Source organism: Elgaria multicarinata, chromosome 20 (genome assembly GCF_023053635.1).
Source record: "Elgaria multicarinata webbii isolate HBS135686 ecotype San Diego chromosome 20, rElgMul1.1.pri, whole genome shotgun sequence".
NCBI classification, from domain to species: domain Eukaryota; kingdom Metazoa; phylum Chordata; class Lepidosauria; order Squamata; family Anguidae; genus Elgaria; species Elgaria multicarinata.
Genome location: NC_086190.1, coordinates 4,688,613 through 4,710,436, shown reverse-complemented (window position 1 = coordinate 4,710,436; position 21,824 = coordinate 4,688,613). Strand labels below are relative to the sequence as shown.

The window sequence follows — 21,824 nt, the reverse complement described above, 5'->3', positions numbered from 1 at the left end:
ACCATCAGTCATTCCACCACCCAGCCGCAGCGGCGGCTGACCTTGTCCACGAAACCCCAACACTTAAAACATAAGAAAAGCCTAACTGACTCCAAGCTGTCACCCCTGACTGCTTGGACTTGATCTTCCCTTGACACGCGTGTCGTCCAGCAAAGAAGATGGCGGCCCTCCATCACTAAACACTTTGATCCCTTTTCGGCCACCTAGCCCCATGATCCACACCAACCTAGGGTGACCATATTTGGGAAACCAAAAAAGAGGACACCTAGTGTGTGTGTGGGGAAGCAGCTTTCTGAGTCCTGCAGAAAGTACGTTATTCCCCCGCCACCTTAAAGAACCTGATTGGAGTGGAGGAGGGGAAAGGATTTCATTCTGCACCACCACCATCCACTCCAATGGGGGCCTTTTCTATAATGTCCACGAATGACCCACTTTCCCCTTTAAGACCTCAATTGGAGCTCGGGGTGGGGGAATGATTTGCCTCAAGAAAGCATGTCATTCCCTCCTGCCATGCTAATGGCAGCCTTAAAGAGGAAGGTGTGTCATTCCAGGACATTATTGAAAATTATAGAAAATCCCCCCTGACACCATGGAAAGAACAAAAACCAGGACAAATCCGGGGAAATCCTGACAGTTGGTCACCCTACACCAACCAACCGATGCCCTTCCCGGGCTCCTGACAACCCCTCCCAACAGGAGCGAGACCTACATTCTTCCCCACAGCTGAAAAGAGTTGACTTCTAAGCACTTCTAATAATCCCCAGGTGCTACAGGGGGAGTTGGAAATGCCAGGCATAGATGACCTTGGCAGGGGCGCCCAACTCCTTCCCTCCCACCCGAGCCTGGGACAGCGAAGCTCAAACCACATTAATGTACACATTCTGGCAGACACAAAAAGCAACATTGAATTAAAGCAAAACCCAGGTCAGACCCCTTGTCCTTCACAAAGACCATGGTGGTTCTCTGTTGTTACTATATCTATGGCCTAAAACTCCAGTGACCATGAAGAGGAATGGCCCTTTATGGACACCATAGTTTGCATGGGGGGAGGTGACCAGGGAGGGTTGAGGGAGGGAGGTGAGCCCATCTGGCCTTGCACCGGCTTTTCCAGGTGGATGGGAGTAATGAAAGGGTACCACCCAGCATTAGGGGCTGCTTGTGATTGAACAGTGTTAGACAGCCTTCTCTGAAGATGGGTATAAAAGCACTAATAAAGTAAGTGGATTTCAACTTCTTCTAACCTGGCTCTAGTTTGAGCTTGTGGCCTCCAATACTAAATGCAACATTGCCACGCTTTCTCTATATAAGGCAACTCTGCTGTAAGTCACACCAGACTTCCCAACATATTTAAGCCAAAGTGATATCATATCAGTGCCTTCACATCTTAGTTATCTCCAACAGATTTAGGGGCCCCTCATAATATGAGGCCCTACGCCAAAATCATGAAGAGGGAGACATGCCAAGGACAAAGCTTCTGCCCCAAGCCGCTTTCAGTCTAAATTTTTACACAGGTGGGATGACAGAGGACAGGAAGGGAAATGGAGGCAGGGAGAGACTGGGAGAAGAATAGGTGCTTATTTCAGTAATGTGGACTACGGGGACAGACGGTGCCAAGCCCGCACAGACAAGGTTGTTCTTACTGGGCAGAGACATGAAGGAAGTAAGAAAAAGGCCTCATCTAGAGCATTGTGACCAGTTCTGGGCTCCACAATTCAAGAAGGACACAGACAAGCTGGAGCGTATCCAGAGGAGGGCAACCAGGATGATCAGGGGTCTGGAAACAAAGCCCTATGAAGAGAGACTGAAAGAACTGGGCAGGTTTAGCCTGAAGAAGAGAAGGCTGAGGGGAGACATGATAGCACTCTTCAAATACTTAAAAGGTCATCACACAGAGGAGGGCCAGGATCTCTTCTCGATCCTCCCAGAGTGCAGGACATGGAATAACGGGCTCAAGTTACAGGAAGCCAGATTCCGGCTGGACATCAGGAAAAACTTCCTGGCTGTTAGAGCAGTACAACAATGGAATCAGTTACCTAGGGAGCTTGTGGGCTCTCCCACCCTAGAGGCCTTCAAGAGGCAGCTGGACCACCATCTGTCAGGGATGCTTTAGGGTGGATTCCTGCATCAAGCAGGGGGTTGGACTCAATGGCCTTGTAGGCCCCTTCCAACTCTGCTATTCTATGATTCCATGAAAGGTGGCATCACAGAGATGAATCAGTCCATATCAGCATTCCCGAACCTGTTCCCTTCCAGTTATGTTGGACTATAGCTCCCATAATCCCCATTTCTCCACTCTCTGAATCTAAAAGCCTTTCTTGTCGTTTGGAGGAGCAGGCACGCTGGTGGCTCACTCCTTATTTTTAAGGATACCCCCAGGAGCGGCAGGGTGTGGGCCGATTGAGACCGAAGTGTGACTCCCCTCGATACTGTATGGATTCCTCCCCTCCCCACGAAATGTACACGCTTCCAAGAAAAGCCTTTTTAAAAATACATATACACGCACGCCCACGCACGCATGCCCACCACGGCAACCCACTGCCTGCTTCTGTCTCGGTTACCAAGCAACCGAGCCCCTGGTATCTTGGACCCCATCTTCCTCTCCATAATTAAAACAGCTGCCTGAACAAAATCCCTATCTGTTGCTTTTGCTTTCTTCAAAGGTAAAACAAATCTTCCCATAAGCAGAGCCTGCTGAGGGTCGATCGCTCCGTTTAGACTTCAACCCCAAAAGCGTTGAGGAAAAACGAGCCGTATCTCCTGGCATCTTAAATATTAAGGGATGTATCGCGGTGTAAACATTGTTTACATTTGACGAAGCCGTCTGTAGTCCACGGAAGCTTATGCTAGAACAAATCTGTAAGTCCTTAAGGTGACACAAAACTATTTGTCGTTCAAACGTAATGCGATCATTGAGTGGAAAGTGCACTGCCTCGCAAGGCAGTGGGGTTTCCCCGGAGATATTTCAGCTGAGGTTGGTTTGTCATAAGCCTTTGTGGCATTTTTCAAAGGATGCTTCCAAAATTCTCCCCATGCAAATTTCTCCCCAGATTTTGGAGTAATGAATCCTTCTTTCTGGAGGAATAGGAATCCCCCATTGCTCTGAATGGGTTTATATTGTCAAATGCTGTTCAGCGGACAGTGCATGCAGTTTGGTGCAGCTTCCAGTCACCATGGTTCATTTATGTCTTTCCGTCTCCGCTTTACTGAAGTGTGCAATGATAAAACACTGCAAAAAAAGGCCAATCTTAATGCATGATCACATCACAATTCTATTTGTGTGGTGTTTTACTGATGCTTTTCTTCCTTCTATGCCTTGATAAAACACCCCAGAAAAGCAATCTTAATGTGACTACATACGGTTGCATCAAGATTCTTGTTGTGCAGTGTTTTACCAATGTAGTGTGTATGTGTGTGTGGTGGGCGTGCACGTGTAAACTACCCTGGATATGTACACAACTCCTGAAATACCAGATGGGCATGAACATATTTGGACGAGATAGTGCAGGGAACGCTTATCAAATTTGCAGATGACACAAAATTGGGTGGGATAGCTAATACACTGGAAGACAGAAACAAACTTCAAAGTGATCTTGATAGGCTGGAGTGCTGGGCTGAAAAAAACAGAATGAAATTTAATAGGGATAAATGCCAAGTTCAACATTTAGGAAATAGAAACCAAATGCACAGTTACAAGATGGGGGATACTTGGCTCAGCAATACTACAAACGAGAAAGATCTTGGAATTGTCGTAGATCACAAGCTGAATATAAGCCAACAGTGCGATATGGCTGCAAGAAAGGCAAATGCTATTTTGGGCTGCATTAATAGAAGTATAGCTTCCAAATCACATGAGGTATTGGTTCCTCTCTATTCGGCCCTGGTTAGGCCTCACCTAGGGTGACCATATTTGGGAAACCAAAAAAGAGGACACCTATTGTGTGTGTGGGGAAGCAGCTTTCTGAGTCCTGCAGAAAGTACGTTATTCCCCCGCCACCTTAAAGAACCCGATTGGAGTGGAGGAGGGGAAAGGATTTCATTCTGCACCACCACCATCCACTCCAATTGGGGCCTTTTCTATAATGTCCACGAATGACCCACTTTCCCCTTTAAGACCTCAATTGGAGCTCGGGGTGGGGGAATGATGTGCCTCAAGAAAGCATGTCACTCCCTCCTGCCATGCTAATGGCAGCCTTAAAGGGGAAGGTGTGTCATTCCAGGACATTATTGAAAATGATAGAAAATCCCCCCTGACACCATGGAAAGAACAAAAACCAGGACAAATCCAGGGAAATCCTGACAGTTGGTCACCCTAGCCTCACCTAGAGTATTGTGTCCAGTTCTGGGCTCCACAATTCAAGAAGGATGCAGACAAGCTGGAGCATGTTCAGAGGAGGGCAACCAGGATGATCAGGGGTCTGGAAACAAAGCCCTATGAAGAGAGACTGAAAGAACTGGGCATGTTTAGCCTGGAGAAGAGAAGATTGAGGGGAGACATGAGAGCACTCTTCAAATACTTAAAAGGTTATCACACAGAGGAGGGCCAGGATCTCTTCTCGATCCTCCCAGAGTGCAGGACACGGAATAACAGGCTCAAGTTAAAGGAAGCCAGATTCCAGCTGGACATCAGGAAAAACGTCCTGACTGTTAGAGCAGTACGACAATGGAATCAGTTACCTAGGGCGGTTGTGGGCTCTCCCACACTAGAGGCCTTCAAGAGGCAGCTGGACAACCATCTGTCAGGGATGCTTTAGGGTGGATTCCTGCATTGAGCAGGGATTTGGACTCGATGGCCTTGTAGGCCCCTTCCAACAATGCTATTCTATGATTCTATGATTCTATAAATGGGTTTATATTGTCAAATGCTGTCCAGCGGACAGTGCATTCAGTTTGGTGCAGCTTCTAGTCACCTTGGTTCATTTATTAAGTATCATCGCGGGGGCACGGGCTGCTTGGAGGCCGCTGATACAGCGCCATCTGGCGGACCTGGGGGGCAGGAAGGTGGGGGGAGGGGAGCAGGTGTCCCCCTCTCCCCAGGGTTCCTGTCAGCCTTGGGCTGCCCGCCCAGCTCGCATGAGATTAGGCCAGGGCCTTGGCTCACAGCAGGTGAGCGGCCTCCCTCCTGGCCACCAAGTGCCCCGGCCATGCCTCACTCATGCTCCGGACCGTGGTGCTACCCCCTTCGTTGGGGGGGGAAGCGAAGAGGCAGAAAGGGGGGTAGGATTACCTTGGAAAGCCCGGAGGAGTCAGGCAAGGGGCTTAGCAACCTGTATCAGCTGACGTTACACGTTGTTACTGTTGCTTAGCAACCTGTATCAGCTGAAGCCTGTATGGAAACATACCTAAGCGTTTTATATAGATAGATAGATGTTCTCGTTTAACTTGGGTGTTTGGGGGGCTGTTTTGCACAGGACCGCGTCCCTCCGCATTGCTCCACCCCCCACCCCATCTGACATTTCAGTCTTCTCAGCCTTTCACAGCCAGCCCCCACATCTCTGCCACGAGAATACGAGGCGTTGGCGCGAGGCGTCCGTCCCTGCTCCAGCAAAGTCGTCTCTCCCTGTGCCACAACTTGGACTCACCACCACCGCACCTTGGGCTCGGGCTAGCCACGCTGGAGAAGAGTTCCGCCCAGCTGGAGACCAACTCCCTCCTGGGCTCCGTCTTTTCAGAAGGCCGAAGCCCCGGAGATCCGGGTAAGCCCCCCAATCGCCAGCACCGGAGGTGGCTCCGAGGTCGGTGGGGCGGTAAATCTGCTCTGGGTATCAGTCAGAACCAGCCAGAACTCTGAAGGAGCCCTCCAAGGTTCGCAGGAGTACCAAAAAAAAAGTATTTAGGAAAAAATGAGCATAAGGGAGCAGACACATCCACACACACTGCGGATCAGCCGAAGGAGGACTGAGCATGTGCAGAAACCATAGAATGCTGGATGTCTATCAGGGGAGTGGGACAGAAAACCAGAGAGGGGAATGGAATGGAGTATCCTATAAGGGGACATGGCTGGCTGGAACCCTAAACAGGAGAATCTCACACTGCAACCTTTTTGTTGGCTGTCTCACGGAGCAAAATCTAGCATAAGTCCTACTTAGAGTAAACCCATTGAAATGAATGAGACTGGCTAACATGTCCCATTCATTTCACTGGGTCTTCTCTAAGTAGGGCTTATGTTGGAAGCAATCTGCTAATATAATGTCATCACTTCTCTGGGTAACATCCAATTTTAGTCCTACTTAGAGTAGATCCATTGGAATGACTAAGGCCAGATATACACCAAGCTGGATATGACACTTTGAAAATGGTTTGAAAACTTTATGTGAAGCGTGTCCTGGGCCCCAACAGTTGTCACTGCTGTTATAAACCATTTTAAAGCAGTAGCGTAGATCCTAAGATTTTGTTTCAATGGGTCTACTCTATGTAGGATTTAGGTTGGATTTAACCCAATACTGTAATGTTATTACTTGTCTGGGTAGCATCCAATTTTAATCCCATTTAGAGTAAAACCATCAAAATGAATGAGACTTCAGACCCATTCATTTAAATGGGTCTGCTCTACATAGGATCTATGTTGGATTTAACCCATTAGAATAATGCTATTACTTGTCTAGATACAGCTCGGGACCACAATACCTGAAAGAATGACATGAACCTACCTGTACACTACGCTCAACATCTAAGGTCCTCCTCTGAGTGCCTACTCCGAGGGAAGCTCGGAGGATGGCAACAAGGGAGTGGGCCTTTTCAGTGGTGGCCCCCCAATTATGGAATGATTTCCTCGATGAGGCCCGCCTGGCACCAACATTATTATCTTTTCAGCGCCAGGTCAAGACTTTTCTCTTCTCCCAGGCATTTAACAACGTATGATGAGTTTGTAATTGACCCCGGATCTGCTGAGAGTTCATAGTTGGGTGTGTGTGTGTGTGTGTTGATATATATGTATATATATATATATATATATATATATATATATATATATATATATCTCCAGCAAAGGAGATCGTTACCTTGTCGTGGTGCTGGAGCTTGAGCACCTCAAGGATGCCATGAGCTAAACTGTGAAGGGACACCCAAGACGGGAAGGTCATGGCAGAGAGGTCAGACTAAATACGATCCCTGGGGAAGGTAATGGCAACCCACCCCAGTACTCTTGCCATGAAAACTAAATGGATCAGTACAACCAGAGATATGTTGGTATACCATCGGAAGATAGGACCCCCAGGTCGGAAGATGGTCAAAATGCTACTGGGGAGGAACAGAGGATAAGTTCAACTAGCCCCAGACGCAGCTAGCTCAAAGCCGAAAGGACGGCTAGCGGCCGACGGTGCTGGTGGTGAACGACGAATCCGATGTTCTAAAGGTCAACACACCATAGGAACCTGGAATGTAAGATCTATGAGCCAGGGCAAATTGGACATGGTTATTGGCGAGATGTCAAGATTAAATATAGATATATTGGGTGTCAGCGAACTGAAATGGACCAGAATGGGCCACTTCACATCAGATCAGCACCAGATCTACTACTGTGGACAAGAGGATCACAGAAGAAACGGAGTAGCCTTAATGGTATTAAAGGCAAAACTGAAGTACTTTGGCCACATAATGAGAAGACAGGATACCCTGGAGAAGAGGCTGATGCTAGGGAAAGTGGAAGGCAAAAGGAAGAGGGGCCGACCAAGGGCAAGATGGAGGGATGATATTCTGGAGGTGACAGACTTGACCTTGGGGAAGCTGGGGGTGGCAACGGCCGACAGAAAGCTCTGGCGTGGGCTGGTCCATGAAGTCACGAAGAGTCGGAAACGACTGAATGAATAAACAACAAATATATATATATATATATATATATATATATATATATATGTGCTTTTATGCTTTTTAAATTTTGTATAGTAATTTTTAATGTTCAATGTTTTAATCTTTGTAAACCACCCAGAGAGCTTCAGCCTTGGGGGCGGTATATAAATGTAAATACTAATATAGATAGATAGCATTCAATTTTACTCCTTCTTAAAGCAAACCCATTGGAATGAATCCCATTCATTTCAATGGGTCTACTCTAAATAAGGCTAAAATTGGATACTATCCCACCCACCCCTCTTTCAGATTCTGCTCAGCACCCTTCGTTCAACTTCGAGACGGAGACGTCGTCAGACTGGGAGCTGCACGAGCTGGACGTTGGTTCTGCTGGCAGTAGCCTTCAGCGCTCCCCGAGATCCATCTGCAAAGCTGTGGTGAAAGGTTTGCGGAACAACGAGCCTGTCCAGTGGGAGATCGCTTTTGACCTTGGGCCGCTTTTCCGAGGCAGAGAGAGTAAAGCGGACGAGGAGGAAGATCTCTGGAACGAGACCTTCCACCACCTGGCCGCCAGGTCCATCGTCCGCGACTTCGAACAGCTCACCGAGAGGGAATGCGAAATTGAGCACGGTAACTTGGCTCGGTGTTCTTCACAGCTCCGCTCTTTGGGGGGAAAGGGGTTCCCCCAAATAATCATGGTTTGACACACCCAAGTGATCGCTAGATGGTTTTTGTCCCGTCACTTTTCCGTGACAAACTTTTTTTGCCTTTGATTTGAGGAACTGAGAATAAAACGGCCAGTATCGTACTGCCTTTATACAAATCTATGGTGCGACCACATTTAGAAGGCTGTGTGCAGTTCCGGTCACCACACCTAAAACAGGATATTATTAAAGAGCTGGAAAAAGTACAGAAAAAGGCAACTCAAATGATGAAGGAGCTGGAGCATCTCCCCTATGAGGGAAGGTTACATCAACTGGGATTGTTTAGCTTGGGAAAAAGGAGGCTAAGAGGAGACATGATAGAGGTGGACAAAGTTATATGCATGGTGTAGAGAAGGTGGAGAGAGAGACATTTTTTGCCCTCTCTCATAATACTAGAACCCAATGGGATGATCCCATGAAGCTGATGGAAAATTCAGGACAGATCAAAGGAAGGACTTTTTCACGAAGTGCATAGTTAAATTATGGAATTTGCTACCACAAGATGTAGTGATGGCCACCAATTTGGATTGGGCAAATGCATCAAGGAGAAAGGCTATCAATAGCTAAAAGTCTTGATGGCTATGTACTACCTCCAGTATCCAGGGCACTTAGTCCATGTACACCAGCTGCTGCGGAACATGGGCTGGGGGGTGCTGTTGCACCCACGTCCTGCTTGTGGGCTCCTGGTCAACAGCTGGTTGGCCACTGTGTGAACCAAACGCTGGACTAGATGGACCCTTGGTCTGATCCAGCAGGGCTCTTCTGACGTTCTGATGTTCTGATCTTGAAGCCATCCTGTCCTGAGAGCTGGCACTTACTGAGGCTCAGCCGAAATGTTTCAGAAAACCTTTTTTCTGAGAACATTTCTGAGATGTGTCCTTTTCTCACCCCTTGTAGATAAAGAAGGCCACTTTGCAGATCTTTTTCCACTGAATATCCCAAGCATTTTGTGTGTGTATGTGTGCTGGCCAATAATAAACACTTTATCCCTTGTCCTCCACAATGACACACTTGGGTGTTTGGGCACTGGGGGGTGGCCTCTCTCTCCCCTCCCTCATTCTTTCATAGAATCATAGAATAGTAGAGTTGGAAGGGGCCTCTAAGGCCATCGAGTCCAACCCCCTGCTCAATGCAGGAATCCACCCTAAAGCATCCCTGACAGATGGTTGTCCAGCTGCCTCTTGAAGGCCTCTAGTGTGGGAGAACCCACAACCTCCCTAGGTAACTGGTTCCATTGTCGTACTGCTCTAACAGTCAGGAAGTTTTTCCTGATGTCCAGCCGGAAACTGGCTTCCTGTCACTTGAGCCTGTTATTCTGTGTCCTGCACTCTGGGAGGATCGAGAAGACATCCTGGCCCTCTTCTGGGGGACAACCTTTTAAGTATTTGAAGAGTGCTATCATGTCTCCCCTCAATCTTCTCTTCTCCAGACATATACACATCTTTGTGTGTATATGTCTTTGGATGAATCTATAAATTTGGGGTATTCTCTTTGTGTGTTTGTGTGTGTGTGTGTGTGTGTGTGTGTATAATTTAGTATACATTCAACACAAACACACACAAAAAGAACATCATCGGATAGACAATGAATAAATTACCCAACTACACACACAAAATACTTCCAAAAGTTGGACAACCCTCCCTGTATAAAACCCTTATTCTTCTCAGCCTTCCATGCAAGAGTTTATTTATTGTTCATACACCAAAGCTCCATTTCTCATTTTTCTCCATCTCTCACTTTTCCAAGCTTCGGTTTGGCTCGTCTGGAACTTTGAGATTCTTTTTTTTTAAGTTCGCACGGAAATCCGTATGCGTTTTTGCGCCCGTTTTTGTTTTTGTCTGCAATTTTGACTGGAGAACGTTGCACCATTTGGAGCAACGCAACTTTGGCAGAATAAGTGAGCTTCGGTTCATGTCTAGATCAAGCAGTGCTTTAAAATGCAAACTGGACTGATTTCTCTCCTGTCTGTTCTTCAACAGGGTCTGGCCGGCGCTACCAGGTGAATGCCGTGCACACAAGCAAAGCCTGCAACGTGATCAGCAAATACACAGCTTTCCTCCCTGTAGACCTGAGCAACAACAGTTACTTGGCAACTATTGTTGAATATCCCAATGCAGGTACAGGAGCTCACCTGGTAATTGATGCTGCTGCAAAACAGGTCCCTGACACCATAAAGCTACCAAAATCTGGTACCACCTTATTTATTTTATTTATTTATTTATTACACTTTTATACCGCCCAATAGCCGAAGCTCTCTGGGCGGTTCACAAAAATTAAAACCACAAAAAACACCCAACAGGTTAAAACACAATTACGAAATACAGTATAAAAAGCGCAACCAGGATAAAACCACACAGCAAAGTTGATTATAAGATTAAAATACAGAGTTAAAACAGTAAAATTTAAATTTAAGTTAAAATTAAGTGTTAAAATACTGAGTGAATAAAAAGGTCTTCAGCTGGCGACGAAAGCAGTACAGTGTAGGCGCCAGGCGGACCTCTCTGGGGAGCTCGTTCCACAACCGGGGTGCCACAGTGGAGAAGGCCCTCCTCCTGGTAGCCACCTGCCTCACTTCCTTTGGCAGGGGCTCACAGAGAAGGGCCCCTGTAGATGATCTTAGGGTTCGGGCAGGTACATATGGGAGGAGGCGTTCCTTCAGATAACCTGGCCCCAAACCGTTTAGGGCTTTAAATGTCAATACCAGCACTTTGAATCGGGCCCGGACCTGGACTGGCAGCCAATGAAGCTGGAAAAGGACTGGCGTGATGTGATCTCGTCGGCCAGTCCCTGTTAGTAAACGGGCTGCCCTATTTTGTACCAGCTGAAGCTTCCGGACCGTTTTCAAAGGCAGCCCCACGTATAACGCATTGCAGTAATCCAAGCAAGAGGTTATCAGAGCACGGATCACTGTAGCTAGGCTATCTCTGTCCAGATAAGGGCGTAGTTGGTATATCAACCTAAGCTGATAAAAGGTGCTCTTTGCCACTGAGTTCACCTGTGCCTCAAGTGACAGTTCTGGATCCAAGAGCACCCCCAAACTACAGACCTGATCCTTTAGGGAGAGTGCAACCCCGTCCAGGACAGGGCAAACATCACCTCGCCGGAGAGATGAACCACCCGCTAACAGTACCTCCGTCTTGTCTGGATTGAGTCTCAGTTTAGCCCTCATCCAGTCCATTACCTTAAAAACCAACACCTTGTTTATGGCATACGCTTTTGTCTTCCTCATCGCTTCAAACATCTGTTGAACGGAACAACGGTCCACAAAAGCTGATCCCATAATAATGCTGAGCCGAAATTTCTTAGGACACCTATTTCTGAGAAAACTTGGGACATTTTCCTTTTTCTCACCCCAGTAGAAAAGAAGGATGCTCTGCTGAATTTCCCCCTCCCCCAAAGTTTCTATAGCTATTTTCTTTTTTGTACTCATTGCCACCAGAACAAAGCTAGGTTTTTGGGACATTGTGGGCAATGCTAAATGGTAGTCAGGTAGCCAGCACAGTGGCTACTGTTGTCTTTTACACTGGTGGCATATATCTATATCTATATCTATATATGTAGGTATAGATATAGATATCCTCAGGAAAAAAGAAGAAAGCTGTTGTACTACTGGCCTTGCTAAGAGTGAATGCCACCCCTGAGAAATTGTTGGAGAATTTCTCCCCCTTCTCAAGCAAGTTTGGTAAAAAGGTCCCCCAATTTCTCTGGGCAAACTCACCTGGGCAAACTCACGACCCACAGGACGCTGGCCCTACTGCCGCCATTCTTCAGTAAGCATCTAACGGATCGCCCGACAGACATCTGCCCTGTTCCAGAGCCTCCATTGTGCAGACAAACTACATAACTACGTAAAGGTGCATTCATGCCTTTACTCTTGCATAAATGGAGTCTTCGTGGCCGCCATTTACACAGTGGGGGGAATTACGGAATTTCCAGAGCCTCCATTTTCAAACATAATGGAAGCGCATCGACCGGGCACGAAGGCTATGTAGATGCCCAACTGGATATATTATTTATTTATTTATTTATTACATTTATATACTGCCCCACAGCCGAAGCTCTCTGGGCAGTTTACAACAGTTAAAAAAGGGAAACATTAAAAAGTATACAAAATTTTAAAAAACATCAGAAACGTAAAAACAACAGTATAAAGACAACAGTATCCATTTAAAAACAACAATTCTGGGGTCCATTAAAAACAAACTTAACGTTGTTAAATGCTATTAAAATGCCTGGGAGAAGAGAAAAGTCTTGACCTGGCGCCGAAAAGATAACAATGTTGGTGCCCGGCGAGCCTCATCGGGGAGATCATTCCACAGTCGGGGGGCCACCACCGAGAAGGCCCTCTCCCTTGTTGCCATCCTCCGAGCGTCCCTCGGAGTAGGCACTCGGAGGAGGACCTTAGATGTTGAGCGCAGTGTAGGGGTAGGTTCATGTCGGGAGAGGTGTTCCATCAGGTATTGTGGTCCCAAGCCATGTAGGGCTTTATAGGTTAAAACCAGCACCTTGAATTGGGCTCGGAAATGTATAGGCAGCCCATGCAAGTGGGCCAGAATCGGTGTTATATGCTCAAACCTCCCTGTACCAGCTATCTATCTGGCTGCTGCATTTTGCACAAGCTGCAGCTTCCGGACCGTCTGCAAAGGCTGCCCCACGTAGAGGGCATTGCAGTAATCTAATTTGGAGGTTACCAGGGTATGGACAACTGAAGCTAGGTTATCCCTGTCCAGATAGGGGCGTAGCTGGGCCACCAACCGGAGTTGCTAGAAAGCACTCTGTGCCACCGAGGCCACCTGGGCCTCAAGTGACAGAGATGGTTCTAGGAGAACCCCCAAGCTACGAACCTGCTCCTTCGGAGGGAGTGCAACCCCATCCAGGGGATGGGCCCAGGGGAGTCCATCACACACCTGTACCAGCCTAGGCAACTGCAACATCCCGATCTGCAAGTAGGTTGGTGAATTTTGAGAGACCATTTACACACAGCTCTAAGTACAGGGCTGTTTTTGCTGCAACAAACTAAGGGTGTCATCCTATGCATGTTTAGACAGGAAAAAAAGTCCTACCAAAAAGTCCATAGCTGCCTGGGGAAAGCTGGGAATTGTAGGACTTTCCCCCCATCTTAACATGCATAGGACTCTGCCTTAAGATGACTAAAATGTTGAACCTAGAAACCATGTGGATCCTGTTTTCATTGGTTCAGAAGATGAACTAAAGTGTCCCCTTGGCCCATCTGGCCCCATGAAACCAACAGTTCCTTTCTATTTGTGCCAAGGTCCACCACTGAAACTTGGCAGCCAACGGAGTTGGGGTTCAGATGGCAAGCGACATCGAGGGCCGTCGGCTGGGCTGGGCCGCACCCAGTCAACCTCCGGCCAAGACGGAGCTGATGACGGTTTCCACAGCACAAGTACGATCCCGATACTACCCTAGCTTTGTCGCTGCGCTGATGTGTCTGAAATCCTCCTCAGCCAAATTCTCCCCCAATTTTGGGATCCAGAATTACCTGGCCAGGTTCCGGCAGCACCAATGACAGCTGTTTTTTGAAAGCCCTCAGACTTGTGGGCGTGGTGCTTTCCCTTCTCGTTTGGGTTGGAAAGGGAAAAGGTACCGCTACGGCAGGAATTCCGCACACACCTTACACGCCTGTAATTTAATGGACACGAATTGAAGACATGGCTACACGCGGTGCAGTAAGAGTCAAGTGTAACTTGGCCTGATTTGAAATGAAACTATCCAATGTCTTCTTCTGTTTCTCCTACTTTGAGCACCTATGGTGTGCAGGGGAAACGCACAAAACAGTGAAGAAACCATTTTGGGGAAATACGTTCTAGGGGTGTGCTCCGCTCCATTTCGGATCCCCGAATCTGAAGCGAAGCAAGCCGATCCGGACCTCCTAAACCCAGTTCCGGAGTGGATCGGGGGAGGTCCGGATCGACTCGAAGCGGTTCGGAACAGACTGAACCGATTCGGACCATTCCAAAGCTTCGGCGCCAGGTAAGTGGGGAGGGGGGCTTACCTGGCTCTGCCACCCACCACCGCTGCGTGGTGTGGTGACGACAAAGGAGCCAGGGAAGAGGGGAAGCGGGGAGGGGGGCTTACTTGGCTCCTTAATCCGCTGCCACTGCGGTCCATGCGGCAGCTTCGACTGCCGCCCACACCTAAGGCCGGAAATAGGCAGGTGTGGGGGCAGTCGAAGCCACAGCACAGACCACAGCAGCGGCGGGCAGCGGAGCCAGGTGAGGGTGAGGAGGGCTTATTCAGATGCCATTTTGTCCCCCCTTCCCCGCGGAGGCAGGTAAGTGGGAAAGGGGGGACAAAATGGTGTTCGAATGTTGATCCGGACCTCCGGATCTTGCTCTGGATCTGGTTCCGGAGCGGGTCTGGGGGGTCCAGATCGACCCGAACTGGTTCAGGCCTGAACCGGAAGGTCCAGATCGGAATCCGAAACAGTTCGGGTGGGTGTGCACAGCCCTAATACGTTCAACTATCCTGAGAAAAACAGCTGTTTCCAGGTTTTGAGGGGCACTTGTGCATGAAGCTTTCAGTGGAAACCCCACACACACACTGGGTGTGCCCACCTCACCTTCAGCACCACTGTTGCCTGCTACCATCCATTCTCCTGTCTCTTCTACTGGGCACAGTTGACACCCCCGACCAGTGAGAGACGGACAGAGGAGAAAATGTACTGAGCTTGCTGGTCCTTCTCTTCCCTCCTCTCACTATTGGCTTGCTTGAAGAGGTCAAATCAACAGGAGGAGAAGGACCAGGAGACTCATGGGAATGGAAGCAGGGAATGCCCCCCCCTCCACTGGGCCATGAGCCTCAGCAAGTTGCCTGGCTATGCCGACTCCAGGCACTCGCCCTGCGGTGACTTACTTTGCTCTCTAAGCATAAATGAGCTGGCCCTTGGCCTCCAACGTCACTGTGGGCCGCGGGATTGCGGTCGATGGCATGGCGGGACCAGTTCTCTGCTGCGATGTGGAAGAGAGGATAACGTAGATGCTCTCTGGTTCTGTTTAATCCCCTGGCAGATGTAGAAGAGAACAGCGTATCTCCGTGCAGCACACCTTCTTCTTCAGGATGGGATCGCTACACTTTCCCAGATGGTAAGGAATGTTTGAGGAACACAGGAAGCAGACTTATACCAGATGAGAAGATGGGTCCCTCTAGCTTAGTTTTATCTCCAAGGACTTGGTGTCCTTCTCCCACCAGTTGCAATTGGACCCGAGAATTCCTCCATCCCCAGGTAGTTGCCCTAGAGAATATCTCCCAACTGGTGGAAACTCAACCCTTGCTTACTTTCTTTTACCAGCCCAAGTATTAGGACAGACTCAAGACGCAGGTGAATGCGTTGTTGGATGCTTTAAAACCCTGCATAGACTAGATGGCAACTCAACTAGATCTCTGACTAGATGGGAACCCAACCACCATAATACAAACAAATATGGTGTTATCTTACTAAGATGCCACAGATTTAGGGGTGATTAAGCCCCAAAGAGAGGGAGATAAGATATCTTTGGGAGGGGGGGGTGTCCATGGACATCTCTATCCTCTCAACCTACAAGTGGATGGGTGATCTAGAACGGATCGAGTCCATAGATGTATAAAAGCCCATTGGGCCTTTTCTACCCTTTTCCACAGACTGAACCCCACACCCCCACACCCACGGTACCCCAAGTGATCCAAGCAATAAGAAGTTGCACACCACTTAAGATTCAGGGTGCTCCAGAGTTTGCACACTCAGGCCACTCATATGGGCATGCCGTGACTGGATGTGCAACAGTCAGGCGGTGCATTGGGTAACGACGTAATTTTTATTCTCTTATTAAGGAACGCGTGAATCTGCAAAAGCGCCTTCGGCTTTTCAGATTTCCACCTCAAAGCGTTTTCCTCCTGAGGTCCATAGTGAATTGCGAAGTGGGGTTCCCCCCCTCCCTGGTCACATGAAAACTTGTATATTATTTCTATGAGCATTTCTCTAAATGTAAATTGGCTGCATTCATATAAGGGGATGAACGCCACACTTTTCTTCCCCCTTGTCTCCAGTTAGCCAGGATTGGCAGATGTTCAGGCTTGGTGCTGCCTGCCGTGGAGAATGTGTGTGCTTCTCTTAGGGCCATTATACGTTTATCTATTGCCAGCACCACCACCCAGTCCTCTGATTCTGCGTTCCATTTTTTGTCTCTTCCCAGCGCCACTGCGAAGTCCATCAGTTTCATCCCAGAAATCCATTGAGGGTTTTTTTGCCGCCAGGTAAGGGCTCCACTTCGATTTCGTTTCTGGTCAAGGAACATCTCAACCAGCTCTTGTTCTCTGCCCATGCAAAGGAGATCTGTAGCTTCAGAATGGAAAATGATTAAAAAGTCACACCTTGGAAACAATGTTCTTCCCTCACCCCATATGAAGGTGACCCTATGGAAAGGAGGGCAGGGCTCCTGTATCTTAACAGCTGAATAGAAAAGGGAATTTCAGTAGGTGTCATTTGTATGCAGGCAGCACCTGGTGAAATTCCTTCTTCATCACAACAGATAAACCTGCAGGAGCTATACTAGATTGACCAGATACAAAAGAGGGCATAGAATCATAGAATAGCAGAGTTGGAAGGGGCCTACAAGGCCATCGAGTCCAACCCCCTGCTCAATGCAGGAATCCACCCTAAAGCATCCCTGACAGATGGTTGTCCAGCTGCCTCTTGAATGCCTCTAGTGTGGGAGAGCCCATGACCTCCCTAGGTAACTGATTATAATGTGAGCCCATTATTCTGTGTCCTCCACTCTGGAGTGATCAAGAAGATCACTGGCCCTCCTCTGTGTGACAACCTTTCAAGTGTTTGAAGAGTGCTACCATATCTCCCCTCATCCTTCTCTTCTCCAGGCTAAACATGCCCAGTCCTTTCAGACTCTCCTCAAAGGGCTTTGTTTCCAGGCCCCTGATCATTCTCATTGCCCTCCTCTGAACCCCCTCCAGCTTGTCGGCATCCTTTGAATCATAGAATAGCAGAGTTGGAAGGGGCCTATAAGGCCATCGAGTCCAACCCCCTGCTCAATGCAGGAATCCTTCTTGAATTGTGGTGCCCAGAACTGGATGCTATACTCAAGATGAGGGCTAACCAGTGCTGAATAGAGGGGAACCAGTACCTCATGCGATTTGGAAGCTATACTCCTGCAGCTTTAACTGTTGTGATGAAGAGGGAATTTAACCAGGTGCTGCATGCATGCAAATGAAACCTGCTGTCCCTTGTAGAGAGGAATGACTGAAGTGTATAGCCATGTTGCTGGTCCATTTCAGCCATTGTTCAATAGAAAAGAAAAGTCCCCCCTTTAAAAAAACACACACCACAAAACCCCCCACAATCTTATTAGTTCCTGCCTGTCTCCAGTGTCTTACCCCAATCCCAAGAGTTTCGCTGCTCACAATTTGTGATTGGGCTCTTCACCAGTGCAATCCTCCCAAGAGATCAGAAGTAACAGCTTCTATTTATGCATAAATATCTTAATCAACTGTGAAAGCAGCAGCAGCAAAATATGTGACTGTCGAACAGGATTCGGGTAAAAACATTGCACCGCAAGCCACGCTGTGCCTGGAAATGGCTGTCCCTGCGTGCTACGAGACCACATGGGGAAGGGAGGCTTCCAGAAGGCCCGTGAAAGAGGAGGAAGATACGGGAGAGCCGGCTGACATGATGTACTCCTTATTCTGAAGTCTCTCCTCCTGGAAATAGGCAGAGAAAGCTGGAGGGGATTGACGAACCCCTGTGCCGTCTTTCACCACCTGCTGTTTATCTCTGCATATTATTTATTACATTATTGTATATTTATTTAGAGCAACGTGACTCAACCGGATCTCCTCCAGATCTGTGGGACTTAACTCCCATCATGCTCCTGGTGGTTCCGTATGGACCTATGGCCCGATTGGGCTCCACCAGGAGAAGAGCCTTCATTGTGGTGGCCCCTTTCCTATGGAATTCACTGCCTTTGGAGGTCAGGCAGGCACTAACTTGTGCTTCTTCCAACACCTTCTGAAAATACTGTTAGTTCGGAAAGCCTTCTGTCAGTTTTCCAAGCCCTCCCAATGAGATGCAAGACAATAAAGAGGTCTGCTGTACAATCTACAAAGCTTTATTCAATAAGTAGGATTCCTGCACTGAGCAGGGGGTTGGACTCGATGACCTTGTAGGCCCCTTCCAACTCTGCTATTCTATGATTCTATTATTCTTCACACCTTAATCAAGTGTGAATGCTAGGAGCTATTCTCTGAGCTTAATTAGCCTAACAAAACAAGGCAGTTGCCTATCGACTAAATGGATAACTGCACAGTGCCGACAGGCTTTTACTGAATCCCTCCTTCAGGGAGGTTCTTTGAGTTGAAACCTGAGGCGAGTAGCTGCCCTAATGGACCTCCTCCCACCTCCTCTCAACTCCGCCCACTTGATCCTGTGGTGGACTCTGGGATCTGTCAACTCCAATGTTTCCTCCCCCTCTGGCAGAGAATGTCAAGGGGAGGAGTAGGATGATCTCTGAGCTTGGGCGACTTATCCGATAAGCTCCTGGGAAGATTCATACTTGACTCAAGAAGAGTCTTGGAGAATCTCTTCCCCTGCTTCCTGTCTTATCTGGTGTACTTCTGGTTCTGCTTCAGGTTCTGCTTCAGGCTCTGAGTTGGAGTCAGTCCCTGAATGATCCTGATCCTGACACCTTCCTTGACTGACCGAGTTTGATAAACTCAATTTGATAAACTGAATTGATCAAAACTCAGTTTTACTGTCGTATGGCCATCATAGGATGGGGAGGGGTCTCAAACGTTAGTCTTTTGATATAAGAATGTGGGCATTTTCTATCATTCCCTATTTCCATCTGTGAAATGCTGGTGGGTATGCTCAAATCCAAGCACTTCGTCTTAAATACAAGACAGTCATATTTTATTTTATTTTTTGTCAAAAGGGTGTTAGCTCATATGTGTGTATTTCGCTCCATTGATAAAATCCCTCATCCAATGGAATCTGTTCTATCTGTTGTACGAAAGCTGCTCAGACAGTTGACATCAGTTATCATGTCTCTGCTTAATCTTCTCTTCTCCAGGCTAAACCTGCCTAGCTCTTTCAGCTGTTCCTCATAGGACTTGATTTCCAACCCCTTCTCCATCCTGACTGCTCTCCTCTGGGCACACTCTAGTCTGTTAATATCCTTCTTAAAAGGTGATACCAAGACCTGGGCACGAAAGGTTTGCTTGGTTTTTGAATCTCCACAAAACTATGTAGTGCTGACAAACTCAGACGTCAGTGGGACTTCTCTTTGATACCAACTTGAACTCTTTGGAAACGAGGATGATCAGGGGTCTGGAAACAAAGCCCTATGAAGAGAGACTGAAAGAACTGGTCATGTTTGGCCTGGAGAAGAGAAGATTGAGGGGAGACATGTTAGCACTCTTCAAGGACTTGAAAGGATGTCACTTAGAGGAGGGCCAGGATCTCTTCTTGATCCTCCCAGAGTGCAGGACACAGAATAATGGGCTCAACTGAAAGGAAGCCAGATTCCGGCTGGACATCAGGAAAAACTTCCTGACTGTTAGAGCAGTACGACAATGGAACCAGTTACCTATGGAGGCTCTCCCACACTAGAGGCCTTCAAGAGGCAGCTGGACAGCCACCTTTCAGGTATGCCTTAAGGTGGATTCCTGCACTGAGCAGAGGGTTGGACTCGATGGCCTTGTAGGCCCCTTCCAACTCTACTATTCTATGATTCTATGTTTCTATTTTTTCCCTTCTCAAAAGAAAAAAAGCACTTGTGTATGGAAAGGGCAAACTCAACAGCAGTGCAGGAGGGTAGGGAACATGCATGTAACCACTTCCTTTTCTACGCCCATGTCTTGTCGGCCCAGGTTGACCTTTAACAAAACGCGACTGCTTACCCGAGCTGCCCGCGGCTTCATGAGTAAATCTCTCACCAGGACCAGTGAGCCAAATGTGGAGAGCGACAATGAAAACGCTGACTACCTGCCCCTTGTGAGTGTCTCTTGTTAACCAAACAGCCTTAATATTGGGGAGGGAGGCCCATTATTATTATTTTTATCATTTTAAATGGAACAATTTGAATTTGCTTTTTTAAACTCCTTTCTTTTTACTGTTTATCCTTATGGGCAGCGCTACAGAATCTATTTTAGATGTGGAGCAGAATATAAATATTCTAAATAAATAAATAAGGCATGCTTTCCCGAATTCTCCTCATCTGGATTTCTTTCCTGAATTGAATTCCTGAAATGGAACTGATGCATTAGGAATCGATCCAGAGGGAGAGGAGGATAATAAATAAATGAAATTAGTAGTAGTAGTAGTAGTAGTAGTAGTAGTAGTAGTAGTATTGCACTGAATTTCCTCTCCATTTGTCCGTTCTAAGGAAATGCTCTCCGTCCGTCCCCTTCTCCTCAGGTGTCGCTTCAGCTCGCCTGCGGCTCCTTCCTCTTGAACAAGGCTTTCTGTGAAGCCATCAACATCCCTCTGGACAAGCTCAAGCGGACGTCGCCTTTCACCTGCCACCGGATGGCCCTCAGCCCCTCGGCCACCTCCTGGAAATCAGCTACCTCTGGAGAAGGCAAGAGCCCAGGGGGAGCCCCAGGCAACGCTCTCGGAGAAAACGCCAACAAAGAAGCGGGTGGTGAGGTGGGCCGGGCCCGCTCCTCCTCGGGCAGCGCAGCTGAAAGCCCCTCCGGAGCCCGGAAGGCCAAGAACAGACCCTCCCCTCCGGCCATCACCATCCAGCGCTTCTCCTCCCCGGAGAATGCCCTGTCGCCGCAGGAGTCCCAGGCCGACAGCGGGAGGGGTTCCGAGTCGGACAGCTCCGAACTGCAGTCCTGGCTCTTTGACATTGAGCTCCAGCGACAGACGGAGCCCGAGGGCATGCTGTGGGCCACGGCCGTCGCCCTGGCCTGGCTGGAGCACAGCTCGGCCTCCTATTTCATCGAGTGGGAGCTGGTGGCGGCCAAGGCCAGCCAGTGGCTCAGCGAGCAAGAGTTCCCCGAAGGCCGCAGCCTGCTGACAGTGAAGGCCGCGGCCCAGCAGCTCTTTGTGTTGCTCAGACACTGGGACGAGAACCTGGAGTTTAACCTGCTCTGTTACAACCCTAATGATGTATAGAAAGTGGGGTGGAACCCGGGAAGGGGGTGAGATGGAAGGAGGGCAGGAGGACCGGGGGGACGGGTACACCACCCCAGTCCTTCAGGAGCCAGGCTCGCTACCCACTGCTGCCGGAAACGTCCCTGTCTGTCGGGTTACGGCTTTCCAAACAATTACCAATGCTGCTTTTGGAGGTCACTTTTACCTCAAAGTCTCGCACCCTGTTC

General features: G+C 48.3%; 1 protein-coding gene across 1 annotated transcript in view; it reads left to right on the top strand.

The window, feature by feature from the left end:
• VWA5B1 (von Willebrand factor A domain containing 5B1) overlaps positions 1–21,618 on the top strand; it is an 85,225-nt gene extending 63,607 nt beyond the window's left edge. Inside the window, exons 14-21 of the mRNA XM_063145307.1 lie at positions 5,459–5,693; positions 8,095–8,415; positions 10,469–10,606; positions 13,762–13,896; positions 15,521–15,595; positions 16,682–16,742; positions 20,367–20,490; positions 20,914–21,618. Coding sequence (XP_063001377.1) covers positions 5,459–5,693; positions 8,095–8,415; positions 10,469–10,606; positions 13,762–13,896; positions 15,521–15,595; positions 16,682–16,742; positions 20,367–20,490; positions 20,914–21,618 — 1,794 coding nt within the window. The remainder of the gene's footprint in view (positions 1–5,458; positions 5,694–8,094; positions 8,416–10,468; positions 10,607–13,761; positions 13,897–15,520; positions 15,596–16,681; positions 16,743–20,366; positions 20,491–20,913) is intronic.
• Positions 21,619–21,824: the final 206 nt, after the last annotated feature.